This window comes from Rhyacophila brunnea, unplaced genomic scaffold, assembly GCF_057557595.1.
Source record: "Rhyacophila brunnea isolate RB1 unplaced genomic scaffold, BYU_Rbru_1.0 scaffold_18, whole genome shotgun sequence".
In the NCBI taxonomy this organism is placed as follows: Eukaryota; Metazoa; Arthropoda; class Insecta; order Trichoptera; family Rhyacophilidae; genus Rhyacophila; species Rhyacophila brunnea.
The window spans coordinates 30,881,741-30,907,073 of NW_028232837.1; the positions used below are offsets into that span (position 1 = coordinate 30,881,741).

The following is a 25,333-nucleotide window of genomic DNA, read 5'->3' on the forward strand; positions in this document are numbered from 1 at the left end:
AATTAAAAAAGATAAAACAATAAATTAATTAACTAGGTACCTTATCTTTTTGTGTTGGGTGGGACAGTTGCAATGGATGATTGACTCCCAAACTCCAAAAAAATGCTTGAAGAAAATCTCGAGAAGTATAGACCCATGGGAAGGCTAAGATTTAGTTGGGAAGTGCCGTGAAAGAACTGCTACTAAAGCGCGAAACATATTATGGTGCATGTTGTTTACTATCACGTGAAGTCACAGTAAGCTGCCGCTACGGGAAAAAGTGTGAATGTCGTTTTTCTTGGTGTTTAAAATATTACCAGACTGATGTTCCTATTCCGTAGCACATTTTACATCTTTAAACGAACATTGTCAGTTAGCAAAATCTGCCGAAATCACCAGAACAACAATGAGGTCACCTCACGTTGAACTGCTCTGCATCAACACCTGCATGACTCAATGAACGTTTTCATCATCTTTTACATGCCTACACTTTTCGGCTGTCATGTCAAAATTAGTTTTTTTTTGTTTTTAGCGGTTGGCACTATGTATTTTCTGTAATAATGTTGTCTATTATCTATGGTCTGCAGGTTGGGTTCTATTCAAAATATTATCTATGGATGTCATGTTGCAAGTCATTTAAACGTACGCACACATAGAAACTGTTAAAATTAATTGAATGTATCATGAATAATTGATAATAATTCAAATTACTGATACATTACAGTTGGCACTCTTCATCAGTGTCATTCTTCAGTGAATTTACAGAGATGGTGATCGTTCGAAATATTCTGCAAAATGACGAAACCATGGACTAAATTTGTCGCTGCGACAACGTGACAGTAGGCGACATGTAGGCAACATGCACCTCAATTTGATCGCAACTTTATGGACGGCTAAATTTGAGCAGTGGAGAACCGAGTATTGTGGAGGCTAGTGGTCGATTTGGGCTGTGGCGCACATTAAAGAAGAATAAGAAGCCACCATTTTTGTAATTCAGTAAAAAAAAGATTGGCAGAAGAGATATAATACAATGATGGCGTTTGTTAGGTTAGTAAGAATAAAGATAAGCCAAATTCAAGTAGCTACGCCGGTAAACAACAGATAAAAAATATCGGTACAAGTCTGTTTACTGGAAGCCAGGCGGAAACAGTGGCAATTTTCATCGCTGATTTTGGCAAAATTTATGAATTCAAGAATGATAACCTAACCTAATAAATAATCCAGTATATCGGCTATTTTCAAATTTTGTTTGCCACTGGCTTCCACCAAACAGATAAGAACCAAAATATTGTATTCCAAAATATGTGCGAATTAGTAGATAGGTATATAGTAGGTAACCTATAGGATGGTTTTATTTATAACATGGGCCCACGTTGGTTGCCACTTGCCATAAAATAGAAACACTTCCGGTTTTAGTATTTATTCAAAGTTCACAGAGATTAATCAACAATAAAACATTAATAAGATAAGATGACTCGCTCGACCAAATGACCGTATGAACTTGCCAAAGAATTAGTTGAGTTCAGGTAGGTATCACATTTGAAAACTAGATACCACACATATCAGTAGAAATAAATCCCGATTGTGTATAGTCTCAAAATAGAGGACCTGTATGATCAAAAGGGGCAGATCTAATCATATTAAGCTGATTGGCTGTAAGGCTGTGAGAGATATAAATTACGGAGTCAACATGGAGTTAAATCCTAATCCATCTACATAGTGCTTGCGGCGTCCAGTCAATGGGCAACGCCATCTATGGGTCTCTTTTCGAAGTCACGCCGCTATAATACCAATTAAATTAACACGGCGGTTTTACATTTATATTTTGTAATTTACTTCTTGCAAACCTAAAGTGTGTCATTCAGGTATTGGTTACTTGAACTATTTCACGGTTTCTCCTAGCAAAAAAAGCTTGCGAATCACTGTCATAAATTATCGATTATTTGTGTAAATCATTTGATGTCATAATCTGCAAGAACTATTTCGGCATTGCGATTAGCCTAGTGTAGAATATATCGTCGGTGATAAATGTAGCATAAACATACATTTTATATTTTTTTACTTTTTAGTGATTACTAAATGAAAAATTCTGTGATATTATAATACTACATTGGCAATGAGTTATGCGAAATGTATAGAGTTGATAATTCAATCAGTTTTTTTTCTACACGAATTCTGTCAAATATTATTCATACGATAAGGATTTTTGAGATTACTTCATATCACCATGGCGACGAAAGTGTTGCATATTTCTTCTATGGAGGACAGTGAAAGACTTCGTGAGCTTAATTTCGATAAAGTAAACGATGAAGCATTAGGTAAGTACCATTGTCCTTTACATAATACCTATTATTTTTTACTAACTGACTATAGTACTCTCTCAGTAATCCGTCACCCCAAAAACCAGACAAGTGTCCAATTAGAGTAATCGGCGGATTATAGTGTATATAGTACATACAAAATATAGTAAAAATTAGTTTTTTTTGAAAATTTTGTACCTAGTAGCAAATAATGACGGTTTTATTTATGATCAAAATCAAGTATTTACTAAATTATACATATTTATAAACTAAGTTTAATAACTAAATATTATTAAACAGTAAATCACTTGACACAGTCAGTTGTTCAGTGAGGCAGATGTTCTTGAATGACTTAGGATTCCCGGCTTTCCCTATGACCAAAAGCTTCATTTTGTGTGTCCCGGTTGCATTGGAGCACGGCATAATTATTATGATGTGGTCCTTGGGCACTTTCCTCCTTGGTACATTATTTTCTTCGTGATGAACGTACGTTTTACGAAGAAGAAGTTTCCAAAATAAACCCGTCTCATCTGCGTTGCATACTTGTACGCGGAGGACTACTGAATTTGACAATCGAATACCGGGGAATTATAGAACTTGATTTTGTGCTTTCAACTAGTAACATAACGGCGGATTATAGTAGTTGTCGGATAATCGGGCGGCGGATTACTGAGAATGTACGTATAATGTAATATTATATATTTTTTAATTACTACGTGAGTAAAGCAAATAAACAGTGAATATTATTAAATTATAGGGTTTAATTAATTTTTCTTTCCCACAGAATTTACGTGTTGAATTATTTTATGAATAAGTTCCTATATATTTTTCACATTAAAAAAATATAAAGCAGTCCTCTGAACCCGGGGAATGATTAGATCAATATTTTCAGTGGCACGTTTAGCGACGTAGATATACGACACACTGACTGATTTTGAGCCCCCCTGCGATAAAAAAATGGACAATCTAATTTTAACATTCACACAATTTTTAATTTTTATTTGCTTAATATTTATAGGTGAATTTGTATATACATACCTAAATACCTACATAGGGCACAACATTTTCTGTTTTATTCGCTGTTCGTATCTACCTATATAATCAACCTATTTTTACTTCTAATCAAAAGCAATACCTATTTTTCTATCACTTTTTGAGAAATATGCATCTTTTTTCAAATTTTAATATAATTTAATAAGTAACTAAATGGTAGGTTTTAACTTTTCGGAGCTCCCTTTTAAATTGTCTCACGAATCGGTGCGTCACATTGCGTTAGGGAAACGCGCTTCTGAATATTTTAATTGCCCCATTCCAATATTAACAGACTTAACAGTAATTAACAGTTTTTTAATAAACCTTATTCGACAAAAAAATTAAAATATCAGTATGACGTGTCGTCATAATTGATCATATAGAATAGAATTGTGGTTAATTAGTACAGCATCTTTCATAATTTGATTTTTAATATTCAAAACTAATTTGAGCGGTAGAGTTGTAGGTACCTACAGAGGAACCTAACGGAAAAATACGAAGCTTGCAATTTGAGACATTTTTTAAATAATTTATAACTTAAACTGTATCAATTAATGAATATGTATCTGAAAACATTAAAAAGATTTTTTTTAAGTCAAAGATAAACTAACAATTGTAAAAAATGTGAATTTGTTACACATTTAAGTCCCCAGTTATGTTATTATTACAATATATTATTTTATGGTCATGATTAATGGTGTATTAATTAACGCGCTAAGTACCAAAATAATAAAAACTGACATTTTTATAGAAAAATGTTCTACATACCAACCCCAATAACTTCAACTTTAGTCTAAGTGCCTCAAGCAAGTAAAAAAAATACAGCAAAATAATTAAACCTGTCGACATTGTAAGTCCGTTGGCGTATTTTATTTATAATGGTGTAAGTAGCACTGCAGTGGTCAACGGCATTCAATATAAAATAGCTGACAATGGTGTGTTCTTAATACCTAAAATTATAGAAGCTGCCGTGATTGCTTCACACTGTAAAACTACATTTTTCAAAAGGTCTGCTTCATGAAATTTTACTGCAATGACTCGGTATTTTGTAACTACAGGCAATACTACTTTTTGGTACTTAGAGCCTTATTTAATACACGTATCCATATTTACTATTAAAATTTAGTTTATTATGTTTTCAATTTTTCATCGTGTAGATTTTTGACTTATTCATATATCTAGAGTGAAAATCTAGAGTGAAAATTTTCCATGCTTATACTACGGGCAAAATCCCATAGCTCCACTTCTTCACAGTCCACTTCTGAGGTCCTCTCCAACGATCTGCTGGGATTACCATTGAAATCCCATAATTAATATCGATTACAATTATCTCTACTTACACTCCAGACTTTAGACTTCTCAGCAATCTCGAGAATTCTCAAGAAACCAAAAAACCGTTTCAAATTCTCGAGAAAACAAAACACATTTTTTTTTACCTCTAAAGTGATAGATTTAGACATATACGATGATTAGTTGTCAGTCATTCATTCAATATTTTAATAGAAGGTGGGAAAGGAATTAAATTTACAAATACTTACCATAATATCCTGAATTCAGATACAATATTATGTACGATACATATAAAAAATATGCGGGTTTCACATAGGAGAATGGGGCAACTGGGCGCCAGGACAATAGTGCGCCGCATGAACGAATAAAATAAATAGACGTTCATTATGATTTTATACAGAAAGTAGATGAGGAATTTCAATCAGTTTCTATCTACTACTTAGTATTTTTAATTCACTTTGCTCTTAACATAATGTCTTTTATTGCGGGTTGAAAATCATAATGCCTGAGGTTATAAACTTGACAATTATATGTATTAATAAAATCTTTTTATTGTACTTGATAGAAATACAGAATAAATAAAGAATACTGAAATGTCATTTTGACATTTCATATTGATTTCCATAGTAACTCACTTATATATTAATAATTTAGTTGCTAGGACCCCTTAGCAACCAACAATAATAACTTTCAATACAAAACAGAATTAACTGAAAATGAATTCAATTCTGCTTAAAAATGGCTAAAAGTATTAAAAGAATGCATTGTCGTCGTGTTCTGATATATTCGAAAAGTTTCAAATGTCTAGCTAGTCGGGAAGTTAGTTAAAAATCTTCAATCCTCCAATACAAATCTTGGACAAACAAGAAAAAAATTATACTGGATACACAAGAAAAAATCTGTACCGGACAAACAAAAATACGAGCTAATAAAAACGTGGTAATAAAAGAACTCTCTTCTCGTTGGAACTTAAACATTTATGCACAATTAAATCATTATTTAAGTGTGTATATTTCAATTCTCACCAAGTATTAAATCACTAAATAATAATAATTATTCACGAACATCTATTTATTTTCGAATTTCATTCGATAGCGTGGCGCCCAGTTGTCTCGGCGCCGAATCGTCCTAGCCCCATCACGTAGTCATCGTGCTAGGACACAACGTATATATTTACCTATACTCTACTGTGTGTAACCAATGCCGCAAAAACTGATAGTTATGATTCTATTTACTTGTATAGGTATTTATATAATATTACAATAATTATTACAAATTCGACATACATTTTGAAATAAAATATTTTATAGAGAAATGTTTATACTTATACGTTTGATTGTAATCAATTTTGATTTTCATTAAATAAATAAATACGCTAACACACTGTATTAAGAGCATGATATTGTTTTATTGTGGAGATGACGGAGGCTATTCTTCTTCTTCTGAAAACTTGGAGGATTCACATCGTGTTGGACTTGACAATTCGACCACTGAAAAGTAAGTAGAAAACATACACAATACCTACTATAAATATAACGTCATTTTCAAAGTGATTTAGTTAGATTCGAAATATTATTTGTTTTTTACACTACAATAAGCCATACCTAGCTATAAGTCAGCAGCGGAGCTTTGAGAAAATCACATATATCTATGACCTCACCGAGACCGAACCTAGAGGCTCGAGATGAGAAGCTAGCATTACGCATTGAACAACGATATCCAATTATGTATGGAATCGCCGCAAAATCGTTTATTGCACAACTACTGTTTCAAATAAACAGGAAATTACGCTCCTTTCACATTATACAGTTTTGACCGTACGGCAAAAAATCGAACGGCGACATTCTTTTAGTGGCGTGAAGAAGAATGTGGTCTTTTTCACATTATACGGTGACAGTTAAAACCCGAAACGACACCGTATAGCAGCCGTCCATTTCCACTGTATTCACGGCGCCCAGACGGCCACCGATGACCCAGTAGTGTACGTGACCTAATAAATGCACACTTTCACATTAGATCAGGGGTAGTCAACCTGATCCCTACCGCCCACTAGTGGTCGTTCCAGCTTTCATAATGGGCGGTAGGGGGTTTAAAACCATTTTCATTATATTTTCCTGAGTTAATAACAAACATTGAGCCAGATATCCAGTATTTAGTTTCACAGCATCAGGCCTCAGGGATCTCATTAATAATTTAATTAATCAAATGCAACTTCATCAGACGTAATGCTTCTATGTATGCAAAGTATAAATAAAAAGATAGATTTAACAACAATAAGTTGTTTTATAAAGCGAAAATCTGACATAAAGTATTTGGTAAGTTTTTATTATTAAGTATATGCTTTAACTTGCTGTAAGTCTGCTTTATAAATTTTAAAGGTAAAGTTACTGCCCTTCTTTATAAATCAACATTACTGTGGAACCGGTGGGCGGTTAGAAAATTTTACTACTAACAAATGTACAAAAGTGGGCGGTAGGTGTAAAAAGGTTGACAACCCCTGCATTAGTTGGTTTTAAATCGACAAAACTCAACCACAAACTGAGCTTATGACGGGAAAAAACCGTGCATAAACCGTATTGTGTGAAAAGAGCGTGACTTGTTACCGATTCGGATTTTTACCGTTCGATTATTTTCCGTACGGTTAAAACTGTATAGTGTGAAATAAGGGTTATATTGTTTCCTTTAAGGGTGTAGGTTTAGTAGAAGTTTTTATTCATATTTTGTTTGGATGTGTCCATGAGTGACCAAACTTTTTGATCACGGTGGCCTTGATGCATCCAGTTTCTCTACGGTACCCAAAACCATATACATATATAGTCTTATATGTGGTAAAAAATTGGGAGTTTCGAACGGAGTACCTAATAGTTGTTGCTTATACTTTGAATGCAATGGGAATGCGTTCGCAATAAATGAATATATCGATCGCATATTTAGTTCTTAATAATTAACGTATAATATGTGTCTTCTTTGAACAGTCAATGTCAGTTAATTAAGTATTTACATGAATCGGTCAACAGGCTCCGTCTACATATTTTTGTAGATTATATAATAATTATGTGTTGCGATTAAAAATACAATAGTTTTAAAATTTAGCACACATATTGTTATCTGATATCTAAATCAAAACAAAATCACATACTTACACCTGTTTTATCTCACGTGAAGATAACCAAAGCATTAATTATTAATAATTAAGATTCACTAACATGATAATAATATTATGTACTGATACTAGGAAAGGATTATAGTCAAAGACATATCGCTAATAATCTATTTAATCATAATATTAATATTGGGTGTTTAACGACTGGAAGAAAATGTATATAAACCATTTCACACTAAATGCTGCGCATTAAACTACAGTGCAACTTTTATATCAGGTCTTCTACGTCACTACGGTCGTTTCTGGAACTAAAACTCTACCACGAATTTACTTTCCCCGCGTCTTTAATTTAGTGTACATTCAATGTAGCATTAAAATGTCTAATCATTTACGGAAGCGGACAAAGAGCATTATTTTGAATAATAAAAAGTATTGTGAGGAGAAGAAACAGGAAAAAGCTATCTATAAGATAGAGTAGGTATCTGCTTTGACAAGTCAACACGCAAAGAGCACGTAACGTAGTAGTATCAGTGCGCAAACACCACGTTACGTAACAGTGTCAGCGTATGTAGCGCTTTGACGTAGGAAACTTGATATAGTAGTTGGTCTATAGTGGCATTTTTATCCGCCTGGAAACCTGAAAAATCTGACGTTTTTATTTTAAGTCAGAAATGAAATTAAAATAATTACAAGATAAAAAGAACTTTTTATATATTTACAACGTTTTTAAATTTTCTGTTGAATTATTATGTTCAATATGCTCAAACTTGTACTTGATATGAAGTAAATCAAAAACAAACTAATATAGAATACTGAAATGTCATTTTGACATTTCATTTTGATTTCGACAGAAGCGCACGTATATATTAAAAATTTAGTTGCTAGGACCACCCCTTTAGCAACCAATAATATTTTTTTACTTTTTAGGGATTTTTATGAAATAAATTTCCATACAAAACAGAATTAACTGAAAATGAATTCAATTCTGCTTAAAGATGGCTAAACGTATTAAAAGAATGCATTGGCATCGTGTTCTGATATATTCTAAAAGTTTCAAATGTCTAGCTAGTCGGGAAGTTAGTTAAAAATCGATTGCAAGATTTGTATTGGACAAACAACCACTGGACAAACAAGAATACGAGCTAATAAAAACGTTGTAAAATATGAATGTTGTTTATTTGTTTCCGATATAAGCAGATTATATTGAGCGAAATTTTTTCTTATTTAATTTTTACAAAAGAGTTACGTTTACGTTTCCTTGGTAATTCATGATAAATTATAACACGGATTTATCACATAGGTAATTAGAATATGTCTATTTGTCGTAAAATAATAATTATATGTGATGAATGATGAATACCAAGTGCTAAACTCATTCTGTAGGTTCGATACAAATATATTTTTTTATTTTCAGCAGTCTTAAAGATGAAAAACCAAAGAGTATTTGGGATGATATTACATTGGAGCCGATGTGGTGTGGGGTGACCATATCCCTTACAATGGGAATGATAGTTTATAAAAATCTCTTCTTGGAGAGGGCGTGTTTAGTGGACTTGAACTATTCGGTAGAGCAGTGTTTTGGAGCGAAAGGCGAAGAAAAAACATTAATTGAAGTAAGTGAAAGAATCACACACACCGTTTTGACACCACTGAAAAAATAATGCTATTTTAATTATTTAACTGTGGTTATTCATGATTATTTTAAATACGTTTATTTGTAGGAATTGGATACATTGTACCTATTAGGTTTTTGGGTAGTCGCCGTGTTGTCCGATATTTTTGGCGCAATCGGCAAGATTCAATACCGCGTCCACAGAAACCATAATTTACCTATATATCTTGACATTCATTACCTACCAGTTTCTTAAGTTTCACAAAAATACACATTTCTGCAAATCAATATCATTCTCTAATTTTATTATTCTATGTATTTAACTACCTCTATTATTATGATGTGTTATTCCGAGAAGTTTTAAGTTCTGATCAAATTGAGGTACATGTCACGTACTATCACGTGATGTCACAGTAAGCTGGCGCTACAGGAAAAAAGTGTGTAATGTCGTTTTTCTTTGTATTTAAACTGTTATAAAACTGATGCTCCCATCCCGTAGCACATTTTGAACCTTTAAACGAACATTGTCAGAACTCACCAGAATGAGGTCACCTCACGTTGAACTGCACTGCATCGACACCTGCATGACTTAATGAACGTTCTCATCATCTTCTATATGCCTACACTCTTCGACTGTCATGTTACAATCAGTTTTTTTTTTGTTTTTAGCGGTTGGCACTATGTACGAGTATTTTCTGTAAGAATTTTGTCTATTATCTATGGTCTGCAGTTGGGTTCTGTTCAAAATATTATCTATGGATGTCATGTCGCAAGTCATTTAAACGTACGCACACATAGAAACTGTTAAAATTAATTGAAAGTAGCATGAATAATTAATAATAATTCAAATTACAAATATATTATAGTTGGCACTATTCATCGGTGTCATTCTTCAATGAATTTATAGAGATGGTGGTCGTTCAAAATATTCTGCAAAACGTGACAGCGTGCCAGTAGGCGACGTACACCTCAATTTGATTCGCGCTTTATCGGCTGCTGTAGTAACATCTATCGGTATCAGTGTTGCCAACCGTACTATAATTATAGTATTTGTACTATAATTTTGGCCCGCGTACTATGTATGATATAAAATAGGTATAGTACGCCCAAAATACTATAATTTTGAATATCGTACTATAATTTAATTTAATATAAAAGTACTATAATTTCGCAATCGAGTCGTCTTCGAAAATTTGGAAATCTGCGGCCCGTGAAAAGCTGACCATGAAAAATGGGGAACCTGCGGCCTGCGGCAAAATATTTTTTCTAAAAAAAACGAGCCGACTATGAAAAATGGGGAACCTGCGGCCCGCGGCAAAATATTCTTCCTAAAAAAAACGAGCCGACTATGAAAAATAATTGGGAACCTATGGCCCGCGGTGAAAAATCTACATATTCTACTAAATTCTCCGTATTTTTTTTTCTGAGAAACAAAAAACCTATACATTTTCAACAGATTACAACGCGTACTATATTTTATCCCCAAATACTATAATTTTGGAGGCTCTGTACTATAATTCCACTTTCAAAATATGGCAACACTGATCGGTATACAATAAAACTAACTGTCTCGGACGATAACAAAAACATACGTCACCGAACAGTCAGTAAAACTAGACGTATTCCATCCGTAATTGACGTAAACCTAATTAAATTAATTTTCTTATATTATAAGATGACAGATCACAATATATATTATGTGTATCGTGTAGTCAACAATAACACATAAAAAAATTAAGTCAACACAAAAGATGAGGCCCGTGTTTTAATGTCACCGTTATCATCAGCCTTAATCTATCCACTGCCGGATGAAGGCCTCTCCAAACTGATTCCACGTCTCTTGGTTCTGTGCGTTGCATTACCACGTACTTTCGCAGAACTTAACCATTTCAGCGATTCAGCGGCCTCCTGCGGACATGTTGTACCTCTTGTATACCACTGGATGACTAGATGTGTCCATTTTATTATAATATGTCTAAAATCAAAAATTAGTAGTTATTTATTATTAGTGTAATAACTTAAAAAATAGCTTTAATTTTAAACCAACCCCCAATGGTTTACCATGACGAGAGTAAATACTGCATCTTATTATCTTGAGGAAGATTTTTTGAAGAAGGCTAGAAACCTCTTGACTCAAAAATCTCATACACTGGTCTGATGCGAGTTTTACATCACTAGTAAGAGCAGAAGTGATTGGGGAAAAAAATGCTATAATCATCGTCAGCATTTAGTTATGGAGGTGATACAAAGAGATGAGTTTAACTGTAATACCTTCCTCTTATTTCAGCTGGGCACCCAAAAAATCGTGTCAAACCTCTCAATAGTCAGCAGCTTCGTCGGCGGCGTCATCACCAGCATAATAATGCTCTTCTTGGGTCCCTGGAGTGACAGCAGTGGAAGAAGAAAACCACTGATGCTATTACCAGTGGTCGGAACCCTCGTCACAACCACTAGCCTGCTCATAATTCAGGCGTTTCCAAGAGTCTCAACAGTTTGGGTGGTGTACTTGGAGATGCTACCATTGGCTGTCGGTGGCCATATCTCGCTTCTGATAATGGCTGGGTTCAGCTATTTAGGAGATGTGAGTATATTTGCTTATTTACCGAAGAACTTTGATTTGATACTATAGGTGAATTACCATTTTTTCAACCATGTCCGATCCTAATGGGATCATATGGGACTCCATAGAGTGGAGGTTTATATTAACAGATTTGGTTTTTACGAGAAATGGATGTCAGCCACTTGCTCTACCTATTAAGTCTATATTGTGACTCATACACAAATTGAAAAACAGGATGTGTACTTGCCAGACCCATGATACGAACCTGGGATCCACGACGCTATAGGCCGACGCTTAAGCCGCGCGGCCATCGTGGGTGAATTACCATTTATCATAGCAAAATAATATAATCCATTTACCTAGCCCAGGGGTCGGCAAACTCTTGGACCAAAACAGCCAAATATGAGTATCACAACGGTTAAAAAAATTTCGAGAGCCATACATATATTTTTATAAATATGATTTATTTCATTGAATGTTATTGTTTATTTATCAAATGAAGAAGATTTTGCGAATAAAACTAACGCAAATATAAGTTTTTTTATTGTTTAAATTATAAATATATTTTTTACAGAAAATGAGTTACATCCATGTAACTTGTAGTTTTCAATTTTGGGCGCGACTCCAAATTCCCATCGGTTATTTGGCTTATCTAAATGTTATTTATATTATTCATGTTTGAAAATAATTGTTCACATACACATTATGTAGACTCGAATATAAATTCTAAAAGCTATACCATGTATTAAAAATCGTAGTATCTACCTTATTATGTATTCTTTTAGAGCGCTCCGCTGAGTTGTGAAATTAAATTGCATTTTCTCTCTCCAAATCCTCAATTTTGGCGGCAAGACCTACAAATTTGGAGCTACATAACTCTTTGCTTGTTAAATTTACAAAAAAATCTATTTCAAAGTGCTCGTGTCAATAATATGAAATGGAGAAAAATTTAATTTGTCGACTTTTGCAATGGGCGGATTTAAAACGAAAAAATCATACCTTTTTTGTAAAAAAAAATGTGAATTGGGAATTTGGCAAAGAGCCGCAAGCCAATACCCAAAGAGCCGCATGTGGCTCGCGAGCCGCGGTTTGCCGATCCCTGACCTAGCCGAACCTAAACAAACATAAAATGCGTTTTGAAAACAACGACTCTGATCCCGACCCCTTTCAAACAATTTTAAATTTTGTTGTATATTATATTATAATATACTAGAAACAAATTAATATCAGTGTAATGTATAACTGCCACCTGTCAACATTCTGAACTCGTCCTATGTGACTGCCGACCGAGCGGAGCTGTTTGTCAGGGTCCGTCCACACACGGGTGCAATTGGCCACGCCAACTTGATATGAAACAAGGCCAACTTTGAAGCATTTGAAAAGTTTGCTTCGCCGTATGAAAGACGGAATAATTTCGATCCCTCCTTAGATTCATCACTTTCAAATTGATTTCCTTCCACCACCCGTCACGTTTCCACACCCTTTATGCAGGCGTATACCGTGGCGTAACGAACGTTAGGCGCCCTTAAAAGTTGTGCTGAAAGTATCCCAGGAGCAACTTCCCAAGACCTTGGTTGGCGTGCACTAGAGCGTGCGTGATTCCTACTTTCAACTCCTGACGTTTTTTAAGTTTCGGCAGAGTTTCAGTACACAGGAACAGAGGACACTTCATGTCACTAAAGATAAACGACGACAGAGCAAGACAAGTTTCTTTTCTCTTTCTTTAAGCATGAATGTGCATGATTGCTACATCAGTCCCGTGCAGCTTCCTTTCGGGACAAAAAAATATGGCACTACAATCTTTTCATTCAGACACATTTATAGCGGCATGGAAGGCGGTCGTCCACAACTTGCGGCTACATATACATGGCCGGTATCAAATCACTGTCAACTTTCTTGTCGATGTGCTCAATGCGTTGACAGAGAGAGAGAGAGAGAGACTGCCATACGAGTGTGTGCTGTGCTGTATTGCTCTGCACTGCCTAACAAATAGAGAAATCAAGATGAATATTTTGTAAAAAAATACTAAAATAAATTAAATAAATTGTATGAAATCAAAAGTAGAACTAGGTATTCATATATCGATATGTAACATACATTGGAAAACGTTGTGCATTTTTAGTTAGGTAATCAATCAATAATTATTATTACGTTATAATTATTAAAATTTACGAATTCAACCTCGTTCAGTGATTAACAAAAAATATGAAAATAATAAATACAATTATGTACATTTTTCATCATTAGCAATGTTGTATTAATTTTGGATAGTTATATTTTTGGTTATATGCAATTCAAATATAGTATTTTATCAGTCTAACGCGATAAGTAGAGGGATTTATAAATATTTATAAATCCCACTACCTAATGTAATTAATTATTAATCAAAATACACTAATTATCCGTAATTAATCTGAGAATTTTGTATTTGAAATCATAATCTATAATATATCAAATCAAAAAACATAAATTTGATTTACTGATAAAAAAGCTTTGCTCAATTTGACCTTCATACTACTTAAACATTAGAATAAATACCTTTACGATGAACTGGGATAGTATTAATTATAATATTACATATTATATTAATATGAGACATCTATTTTTTAATAGCAATAAAATCACGATTCAATATTTGTACTAAACTACGCTTTTTTGCTTCATTAGCGAATTAATCCTTCATTGCAATAAATATAAGCAACTGACATATTATTATTAGTATTCATTTGTTTTATTTTCTCCAATCAAGTCATTGAAATTTTTAAATATTTTTCCGCACTCTTTTGGCGGAATTCGGAAGTGTGACAGTACATAATTAAGTTGTGATTATATTGAGATGCATGTCGCGTACTGTCACGGCGACAAATTTAGTCTATGGATTCGTCATTTTGCAGAATAATTTGAGTGAACACAATCTCTATAAATGCAATGATGGAGTAACCCAGTAACGAGTCTCTGTAAATTCAATAATATTTTGAACAATATAACCCAACCCGCAGACCATAGATAAGAGACAACATTTGTATAGAACATACATAGTGCCAACCGCTAAAAACAAAAAAACAAGCGATTTTGACATGATTCGAAAATGTGTAAGCATGTAGAAAATGATAAAAAAACGTTCATTGAGTCATGCAGGTGTCGATGCAGTGCGGTACGCGCGAGGTGACCTTATTGTTATTCTGGTGATTTTGGCAGATTTTGAAAACTGACAATGTTCGTTTAAACTTTAAAAGTTCAAAATGTGCTACGGGATGGGAGCATCAGTCTGATAACATTTTAAACACCAAGAAAAACGACATTACATACTTTTCCCCCGTAAAGGCAGTTTACTGTGACGTCACGTGATAGTACGCGACGTGCAACTCAATATAGTCACACCTTTACACAATTCGTACGGCTAATGTGTATTTATTTTGTTTTTCAGATATGTTATAAGACTGGAAGATGTGCTACAGTTGTCATGAGCTGGAATGTGGCGTCTTTATTCTCTTGTATGGTTGTCGGCAGTACAATAGGACCGATTTTGTATCGGACGGTTGGTTTCACCGGTGTATTCAGTATATCCTTGTGTCTAGAGGTAAATTATTAAGAAACATAATAATTATTATAAATCAGTGCTCGAGTGGGAATGTTTACGAACCGGAGCGCTTGATAATTTTACGAAAATATCAACAAAGATATTATCTAATTTTATATGTATTTTACAATGTTTTTCTTAGCTCGTATTCTTATTTTTCCGGTGGTTCTTTGTCCGGTATAAATCTTGTAATCGATTTTTAACTAGCTTCCCGACTAGCTAGACATTTTAAACTTTGAGAATATATTAAAACACGATGCCAATGCATTTTTTAAATACGTTTAGCAATCTTTAAGTAGAATTGAATTCATTTTCAGTTAATTCTGTTTTGTATGAAAAGTTATTTCGACACCATTATTGGTTGCTAGGGGTCTGGGGTCCTAGCAACTAAATTATTAATATATATGTGCGCTACTGTGGAAATCAATATGACATGTCAAAATGACATTTCAGTATTATTTCTATCAAGTACATTTTTTTTGATCGTTTAAGCTAGTCAAGTCAAGTTTATATGGTTTAACAGAAAATTTAAAAACGTTGTACATAAAAAGTTATTTTTATCTTGTAATTATTATAAATATAAGTATGTTAGATTTTTTGTAAAGTATATGTATTATTGGTAGATCAGTATCAATAATAGTATATAGTATTATTGGTAGTATTTTAAGTCAGACGGTCAAATTATTTTTTCCACGAGATCGAACGATAATTTTGCTGATTTTATGAACCGGAACGCCGTTCCGGTCCATTTCAAGCCCTGTTATAAATATTACTTATTTGAATTATGTATTAAAAATGTTATAATGTTTTGAAAGATTAAATGAAAAAAAAGCATTTTTCTATTTCTAATAAAACTAATCTCCAAAAACTCAAATTGAACGTTTGCAACTCAAAATGTTTTCAATATGTTCAATAAAAAGAATGTTACAATCCTAAATCTTATGAATTAATCGTTGAATAAAAAATAGTTAATTAAATTATTAACAAGTTCAAGTAAGTTACAACAAAAAATCTTAGAGTGGTGCGTGACGTCAGTTAGTAATTATGATAATGAATGCCTATTTCGATTTAAAATACAAAAGCCGATTGCCATAGTAACTCAATTTAGAAAGCGCTTCAGAGACTATTGTAAGAACCATTAGTTAAAATTTTTCTCAATTAGATAAGATGCCTATAGTGTTGTGGTAAATGTGTGTGGGCGCGAATCCCGAGAGACGCAGGTTCGATTCCTGCTGAGTGTCGTATTTTTTTCAAAAGAAGATTTTTTCTATCGTACTTACTTATATAAGTATATTTTCAAAAGTGTTTTCAAATTGTGTATGTTCAATAAAAAGAATGTTACATTCTTAAATCTTATGAATTATTCGTTGAGTAAAAAAAATATTTACTTAATCAAAGTTATGACATTGTGATAAATTGTAGGTACTGTGTTGAATCAAATTTCATTCGTTAGTTGTGAAGTTTTATTAATTATTTCACTAAACCCATTTACGTCTACGGACATGAATTATCGTTGAGTGTTAAAACCATTTTAAATTATTTAATAGGGCATCTCATCTAAAAGGTATAAAAGGTTATATCTGGACTTCTTTGTACTTATATATTTTTTAATACCAAGTTGCTCTTTGAGATTAAGTCGATAACCACCAAAATATGAATTGTCACTCTTTATATGGTGGTTAGCAAATTGTGAATGCATCGTACTTGTTTTTTATACATAGTAATAAAACTTCTGCATGTCTGCCCCAATAAATTGGTAGACAAGTCTTACACATAATTAAACACATTTTGATTTTGTTAGCCACCTTATAGTTTCACCTAATTTTGGGGCCAAACTTAATCAATCGTTTGTTTTATCTGCAGATTATAGATCAGATATATTATGTATATGTATCTTATAAGTAAAATGAATATAAAATTTTGGTGTATTGATTTTATTGTTTTAGCTCACGTCACTGGCGTACCTCGTTTTTTGGGTGAAAGACATCAATGTCACCGAGATAAGTCCGAATATTCTTGATTACACCCTCCCTTGGAAAGCATTGAAGTGCGTCATGAAAAAGAGAGAGGGGAATAAAAGAAAAATAATCATTCTGATGATTGTGGTGCCGTGCTCTAATTCATTTATAATGGTGGGTAAGTAGCTGGTGGTATATTATTATATATTTTAATTGTTTTTTTTTTTGCAAGATATTCATATAATTGATGAAATAAAAATATGGAGCTACCAAAGATTTTGATAATATTATATATTTTGAATAAATTTCCTCTGAGCTACCTTGTTGTTTTGGATTAATTAAGGTGCTGAGGATTTCTTAATAAAAATATTTTTATTGGCTATTAACGTAAAAAATCTGCACAAGTCGTTTCAACCACTTTAAAACTTAAAAATTTTGTTTATAGTTATTATTTTTGACAAATAATAACTTAATTATTTTATATTTAATAAAAATAATTTTCCAACGACATCTATATTCTGTAGGTATGTATTATAAATAAATTGATTGTCAGTTTGGTTAACTAGACAGGACGTAGCAATTCCATTAATACGCAACGAGCTATAACACAATCTAATAAAAGCTTCAGTCAATTTGGTAAAATCAATCTCACGCATACAACACGGTCAATTTCACGCATACAACACATACAGACAATTACAAACACATTGTAAAAAAACACACGCACACAATGTCAAGAACTGAGCCTATAGGTATAAAAACCTGATTAGTTGACAGTGATGTATTTTTTTATATATTATTCAATATTTTTTTATTTTTTGAAGTTATTCTTCTTTTGGGGCGTTTGGTAGAGAGTGAAATTGAGAGTTACGAAAGTGCGCGACAGTATAAAGTTAGCTGCGAATCAGTCAGCTGTATACAAACACAAGTTTGGGAGTAAAATTGTTCCGTTGCCTAGGCAACGAATTTATTATTGTCGACCATGTGCAATTCTTTACGTAAACAAACGATTAAATGTCAGAGTGGCAGTTGTTACTTTAAAAATAAAAACAACAATAAATGATTATATAATTATTTAGTAATATTAGTTAAAGTATATAGAAATAAACCAACGGCTCTCCAAAAAGCGGCCCTTTTTCTTGAGCGTGTAATTTAACAAGATAATTAAGAGCTAGTTAAAGAATCTAGGCTATCACAAGTTTTGTTACGCCAAAGAAGTATAACTTCTAACTCGTGTACATAAGTACACCGACACTGATTTTTTTTTATTAAAACGGTACCTTCGACAAAACGTTGTACTACCAAGACAGAATAATTTTCTAGTCCAAGCTCGAATCGCAGTTGGGCATAACCTTTTTTATATCTATTTTAGTACCTGTCGTGAAATGTCTATTATAAAGGGGTAAAACATATAATTTTTTGTTAAACAAAATTCAAATTCAAATGCTGTATGTATAGCTGTTCTGGGCTTTTTTCCGATAGCCTACCTACCATCAACAGGCACCCTTCGCCTCTGTTATATGAAAAGATATACGCACATTGGATGATATCATTTATATCCATGGATTTCTGTGCACAAGACATTATGTTCATGGCGATGGCTGTTTTGATGTCATTATTGTTGGTTATTATTTTCAGGTGAAGTATCCATTACCTATTTATACCTGAGAAATACGCTGGGATGGACTGAGGTAGAATATGGCATGCTGACAGCGGTTCGCAGCATTATCCAGGTGCTAGGTAGATACTAATATAACATTCAGTGGGATGAGTCGGGTTTGAGCACACTCCTATCGAGTTATGGGCGAGAGCTTTACCAAATAAGCTACCGACCTAAGTAATTTCCATGTATATATTTCTTAACAAATACGCAACTGATGTTTAACACAGGTACCAGTGCGCAAGACGCTGGCCTTTCATCTGGGGGCTCCGGGTTCGACCTGGTGAGGTCACAATATATTTTTGTGATTTTCTAAAGTCTGGGTGTTTGTGATTGTTTCACTTATATTACTGATTACACTGCTGTCATTAGACTTCATGACCTGTTGTAGTATTAAAAATATATAAATTATATTTTTTTCTTCGTTAATATTATTATCTAATAAATAATATTTAATAAAACTAATAAATAAATACATTTTTTTATCCAAGACAGAATATTTAGTGTTTATCCAATAATTTTTTTAGTATGGTTAAAATGGTTATTATAGAAAAAATGGTATTCTCTGTTTTAGCTATTTTGAATTAGGGATTGGAATACCAGTATTTCAAAACCGGTATCCTAGTATTTTTAGATACCAAAATACCGGTTTTAAAAATCGGACAATACCAATACGAGTATATTCGGTACATATTGAAACAAAATGTATTAATTATCATAAAACGCTTAACAGTCGCGAAGTGCGAAGTCTGGTTTACTTCCGTGGACCTTCGTCGTCCTTGGTGACCAGCAATTACACATGCTATAAAATATTAATATTTTAAAGATTTTTTTATATATAAGTATTATATTTATTGGTAGATACCTACTTTTGTTTTTTTTTTCAATTATTTTATGAATACCGTTATTTATAAAGAAATACCGAAATACCGGTATTGTTATCTTCATTCGGTATTGCAATCCCTATATGGAATGCATTGCTTATCAATAAAAAAAAATCCGGCTTTTTATTGACATCTTGTTTTGGTTACTTACAAACTTTGTTACAAGTTGAGATTTTAAAAACCGAACAGCTTTGTAATAATTAAATCAAGTGTTACTGAAATCATTACATTATATGGCGTCCAGTATCAGCCAACTTTATCAATGACATCATTGCACTTGGCAGAATTAGAATCACGTCAGACAACGTAGTGAAAACTCACCTGAAAAGTGGTAGATGTGAATTCGAATCTCACTTTGTGTATTTCAGAGATTTTTCAAATTTATGTATCATGAATGAGACAGTACTTAGATTAAAAAATAATTGAATAAAAAAACATGTTTTTTCACCTTTTTTAGGAACCGTAGTTATAGCAAAATTGTTGAAGCAGAGGATGAAGATAAGGGATGAAGTCATCGGGCTTATAGGGGCGGTTTCTCAATTACTTGCTGGAGTCTCATTTATGCTCAGTTACAACACTTGGATGATATTTGGATGTGAGTTTAAACCTGTAAACATATTATTAAAAAATTTTTTTTAAGGCGAATAACTATTATCAACCATTTGCTCGATACATCCTACCCACGATGGCCGAGCGGTAACGTGTCGGTTTATAATATGTGGCTCTCGGATTTTAATAAAGCATCTGTCAATGTTGTTTAGATCAAGAGTATGGATCTAGTAGGTTGAGCAAGTAACTAAAAACAAAAATCTATTAATACAACATCCATTCTGTAGAGACTCATTTGATCCTCTTAGGATCTAACAAGGTGATGTGTGTATTTCATCGGGTCGTTGATTTGGATTAAACACAAATTGATAAAAAACAACATACATTTTTTCCAGCCGTGTGATCGAACCAATAACTTACGAATTCACAGACGGATGCTGTACCAAATAGCCCACCGTGGGTACTAAAGATTTTGATAACATTTAAATATATATCCTTCGTAAATATGCCATTGTCACGATTGTTTTTTTGTGAATTGCATCAGTGTCAACCATTTTTACAACGTTTTTCTTAGCTCGTATTCTTATTTGTCCGGTGGTTCTTTGTTCGGTACAAATCTTGCAATCGATTTTTAACTAACTTCCCGAGAAGCTTGACATTTGAACCTTTTAGAATATATCAGAACACGATGCCAATGCATTTTTTTAATACTTTTAGCCATCTTTAAGTAGAATTGAATTCATTTTCAGTTAATTCTGTTTTGTATGAAAAGTTATTTCGACACCATTATTGGTTGCTAGGTCTGGGTCCTAGCAACTAAATTATTAATATATACGTGCGTTACTATGGAAATCAATATGACATGTCAAGTGTACAATTTTTGATCGTGTAAGCTAGTCAAGTCAAGTTTATATGGTTCAACAGAAAATTTAAAAACGATGTAGGTATATAAAAAGTTCTTTTTATCTTGTAATTATTATTTGATTTAATTAACTTTCATTCAACATAATATTATGCTGTGATCTGCGTCCTAAAGAATTTAAAATTATATGCGCCTGTCAATTACATACGTGGTCGAAGCCATGACCTATTCTGGGTCAAAACTGTTCCCTCGAGTCAAGCCTATCGGGTACCGTTAGCGAGGGATGCAAGACTAGTCAATGCGCTTCCTAAAGACGTAGATACTTTCAATGATGTGCTGTGCATTTTGTTTTTGAAACTTTATTTTACTGTATAAATTTATTTTTTGCAAATGTATTATGTTTTGAACCTGAATTTTGTTATGGCCACAATGTTTTGTTTTTTTAAATAAATGATCGTAAATATTGATTCAATAACCGATGGCTACACTTAGTACAAAATCTTCTGAATTTAATAATATAATTTGTTAAGAAGTTAAAGAGGTTAGTATTTTGACAAATTGTTTTTTCTACAAAAACTGACGTTTATTATTTCTTCTTTAAGTATGATTAATTAAGGCTGTACCTCAGCTGAAGCATGGTCTAAAAAGACCGCAACTATGCGACGCGCGGATTGTGCTAATGACGCGTGCCGAACGGAACATAATTTGTCATAAAAATTCAGCATGCGTCCATTAAGTGTTATGTTTATTGTTATATTAGTAATATTAAGTATATTCATTAACATATTTTCTTTTTCGAGTACAGGTATAGCGTTTTTAGTCATCTTTACACGATATAAAAATATATTCTTACGACGCCATCACAAAAAAAAATCGACGGGCTCCCACCTCGAATGCCGCTCGGCGATTGGCGACTAATGCGAAATTTCGTCCACCTATTGTCGAAGATTATATGCCGTTTCACTTATGTATGCTCGCTGCGGACCTTTTAATTAATATTTAATTACCACATTTAAATAAAATGCTAATTATAACTAATGGCCACTTTATGGGCAACGCACCAGTTGCGTTGGACGGTTAGGTTACAAATATAAGTTAGGATTACAGGTGCAAAAAATTCATACTCAATCCGCGCTATAGTAGAAAATATGGTTAGATAATTCTTTATATTCGAATTAGTTTTAATATTTCTTTATTTATAAAATACTATTTAATTCCATTTCAGTTACCATTCTTGGATTGATGAAAAATGGTGTATTCATTGCCGAGCGTCCAGTTTTAATGAAACAAATCACTGCCCTTGAACAAGGCAAGTTTATTTAAAAAATATTTTAATGTAAATGTCGGATTAACCTCATCAACACGTGATATTTTGATCACCTTCTGGCTTCTGAAGAATAGGGTTATCTCAAAGAACAGCAAAAAAACTCTGCTACTCCAAATATCAACGAATGGATTGGGTAATTACTTAACAAACAGGATGAGAGAAAAATGGGCATGTGTAACGAGAGTTCTGGGAAGGATCTTAGTAGATCTTAGTCGTAGTTAATGGAAATTATATATATTTAATGGTCAAGAAAAAATCAGAAGATGAATACAGGGTCAGATTTATACTTGGAGGGGCCCGGAGTTAAAATATATTACCCCAAAATACATGGTGCTAAAAAGTTCTTTATGGAATTTTTTAGATTTATTTTTATGAGTTCGGGATCCTTATGGCAAATCCGGTACTGGATTATCACACTGTATGGAGGCATAAATTAGAAAATGCTTCGTCCATATTATGCGTCAATTATTTCATATCAACGTTTTTTTTGAACATTCAATGTCGATTCCAAGGTTTTAAGTATAGGTTTAAGTTGGTAGCCATACACAGATTACACTATACTTAGGCTACTGTAGCTTTAATTTCTGTTTTTGTATTTTTTTTTGTTCATGTAAACATAAATAATGATTAGCCATCGTTTTTACGCTTGTAACACTAATACACGATTTCATCTCAGGAAACCGTGTAAAAGTTTGTTACGAACGTATCTGCAATGCAAAATTACTTGCATCTAATATTATTATTACCCTTGATTGCTTTTCAGCTTCACTTTCATATAAATAGGTTCCATCTCTATTGATTTAAAGGATTGATAGTTAGCTAATCGACTCATGTCTTAGATCCAAATATACGAGTGACTATCTAATAAGATTTAATTTGGGTTTTCAAAAATAAATCTCATTTTATGATAATTTTTAATTTTTCCAGGAAAGGTCAACTGCATAACGTGTGTTCTCGAAAAATGCACGTCGTTCATTGTTATTCCCCTGGCAAATTACATTTACAACGTGACCCTGACGAATTTGCCGAGCAGCTTTATGATCCTGAGCATCTTGGCGGCCATTGTACAGATTATTTGCTACAGCTGTGTTGACAAGGATCCCAATGAGGGGAAAAGTGAAGAAGAAGAAACTAATGTGGCCGTTTTATTACCATGAATAAGTTATCAGTTGCTTGGACGTCAAGACTAAAAATCGTGACGATGAATTGACCGTTCGGCAATGTCATTCTCTGCGATTCCTTCCCACATGCTGCGCCGCATTGAGATTGTATACCAGTGGTGCACAACCTTTTTAACAGAAGGGGACATTTATTAATTTTCTATTTGTTCACGGTCCGCAGTGAGTAAAAGTGTTGAAAAATAATGATATATTATACTAGACTACACATGCATTCTCTTATTTATAGTGTAATAGTTACATATCAGATACTCCAATTACTTTCCATAATTGTGTTGTGCATCACTGCTCTATACCACCATCATGATAGACCTTACTTAAATTAAGTGAAAAAGAATATATAGCAATAATCAAAGACGCGAGAGAGCGACGGTGTGGTTGTCAATTTTACGAACGGTGCGATCACTCGTATAATGTAAACTAAAGGCTTAAAATTACATTGGCAGTCGCGCAGATCCAACCAGATCCAACTATCCACGCCGACCGTGGTGACCAACGTCTTTACACTATAAACAAATACACGCAACGATTCGATCGCGTTGGTCCTTGCTTTTGATTGGTTTAAAATAGTCAGTGTTGCTATTATTAAAAATATAGGTAGACCGAAAACTATTTCTTCGTTAGATTGGTGGCTACACTGAACAGTTATCCCTCGTAATTTTACGTCAAAACTCAGCTGTCAAATCTAACCTCGCAAGCGGGCGGTAACTTTGGATATTTTCGTATGTTCTCGGCAATCTTCGCTTGAATCTTCGTGAATCGTGGCAGATGGAAATAGAATTGGTTCTAATTTGCTCACGATCGTTCACGATCCCGAAAAACGATAGATAATATATTTTGTTAATCGTGGCAGACGATCGGGCCAGACGCAATCTGCCAATGTAATTTGAGCACGTGACCTATCACGATTAGTGTTTTTTATTAAAAACAACTCTTTTTAAATTGGTACTATTGATCTGAAATCTTCTAGAATCATTTTTTCATGGTCGTGGTTCTCCTACTGTGTACTTACAATGAACCACGTTAGTCCCCACCATATTAAAAAAAATGATACCCTCGCTACACCGCTTTCTGTAGGCTCTCTGTCTTATGTTCATAACTATAATATACCTGTGTATATAAGTCGAATATAAGTATGAATATCCGATAACATAAGAATACTAGATATGTATACTAAATATGTTATAACTAGACTAATGATACTTTTGCCGAATATATAATTGAGTACTAGTCACGTTTATTCATTATCAAATATTTTATATTTTGCTTTAGATAAAATCCTACAAACGATTTGGTGGATCCGACATGGGTATAGTTAGAGTTGGGTATTTCCCGAGAAAATTTCAATCTCGAGATTCGAGATTTCCCGAAATGATGAAATTTTGAATTTTCGAGGTTCGGGATTTCCAGAAAAGAATTCTCGAGATATCGGGGTATTAAAAAAACCTGTAAAAATCCT

The 25,333-nt window shown here is 33.3% G+C and overlaps 1 protein-coding gene across 1 annotated transcript; it reads left to right on the forward strand.

Annotated features, from left to right (window-relative positions):
- Positions 1–7,424: 7,424 nt before the first annotated feature.
- On the forward strand, positions 7,425–23,853 carry LOC147073422 (solute carrier family 71 member 2-like). The gene is made up of 9 exons (XM_085945647.1): positions 7,425–7,429; positions 9,119–9,317; positions 11,604–11,897; positions 15,304–15,456; positions 17,403–17,592; positions 19,053–19,154; positions 20,416–20,553; positions 22,595–22,678; positions 23,624–23,853. Exons 1-9 carry the CDS (start codon positions 7,425–7,427, stop codon positions 23,851–23,853), a joined length of 1,395 nt encoding a protein of 464 aa, XP_085801773.1.
- Positions 23,854–25,333: the final 1,480 nt, after the last annotated feature.

Excerpts from the sequence above, each read along its gene's own strand:
- LOC147073422 (XM_085945647.1), top strand. Across the intron at positions 9,318-11,603 it reads AAGAAAAAACATTAATTGAA|CTGGGCACCCAAAAAATCGT; the intron begins GTAAGTGAAAGA and ends CTCTTATTTCAG. Across the intron at positions 15,457-17,402 it reads GTATATCCTTGTGTCTAGAG|CTCACGTCACTGGCGTACCT; the intron begins GTAAATTATTAA and ends TTATTGTTTTAG.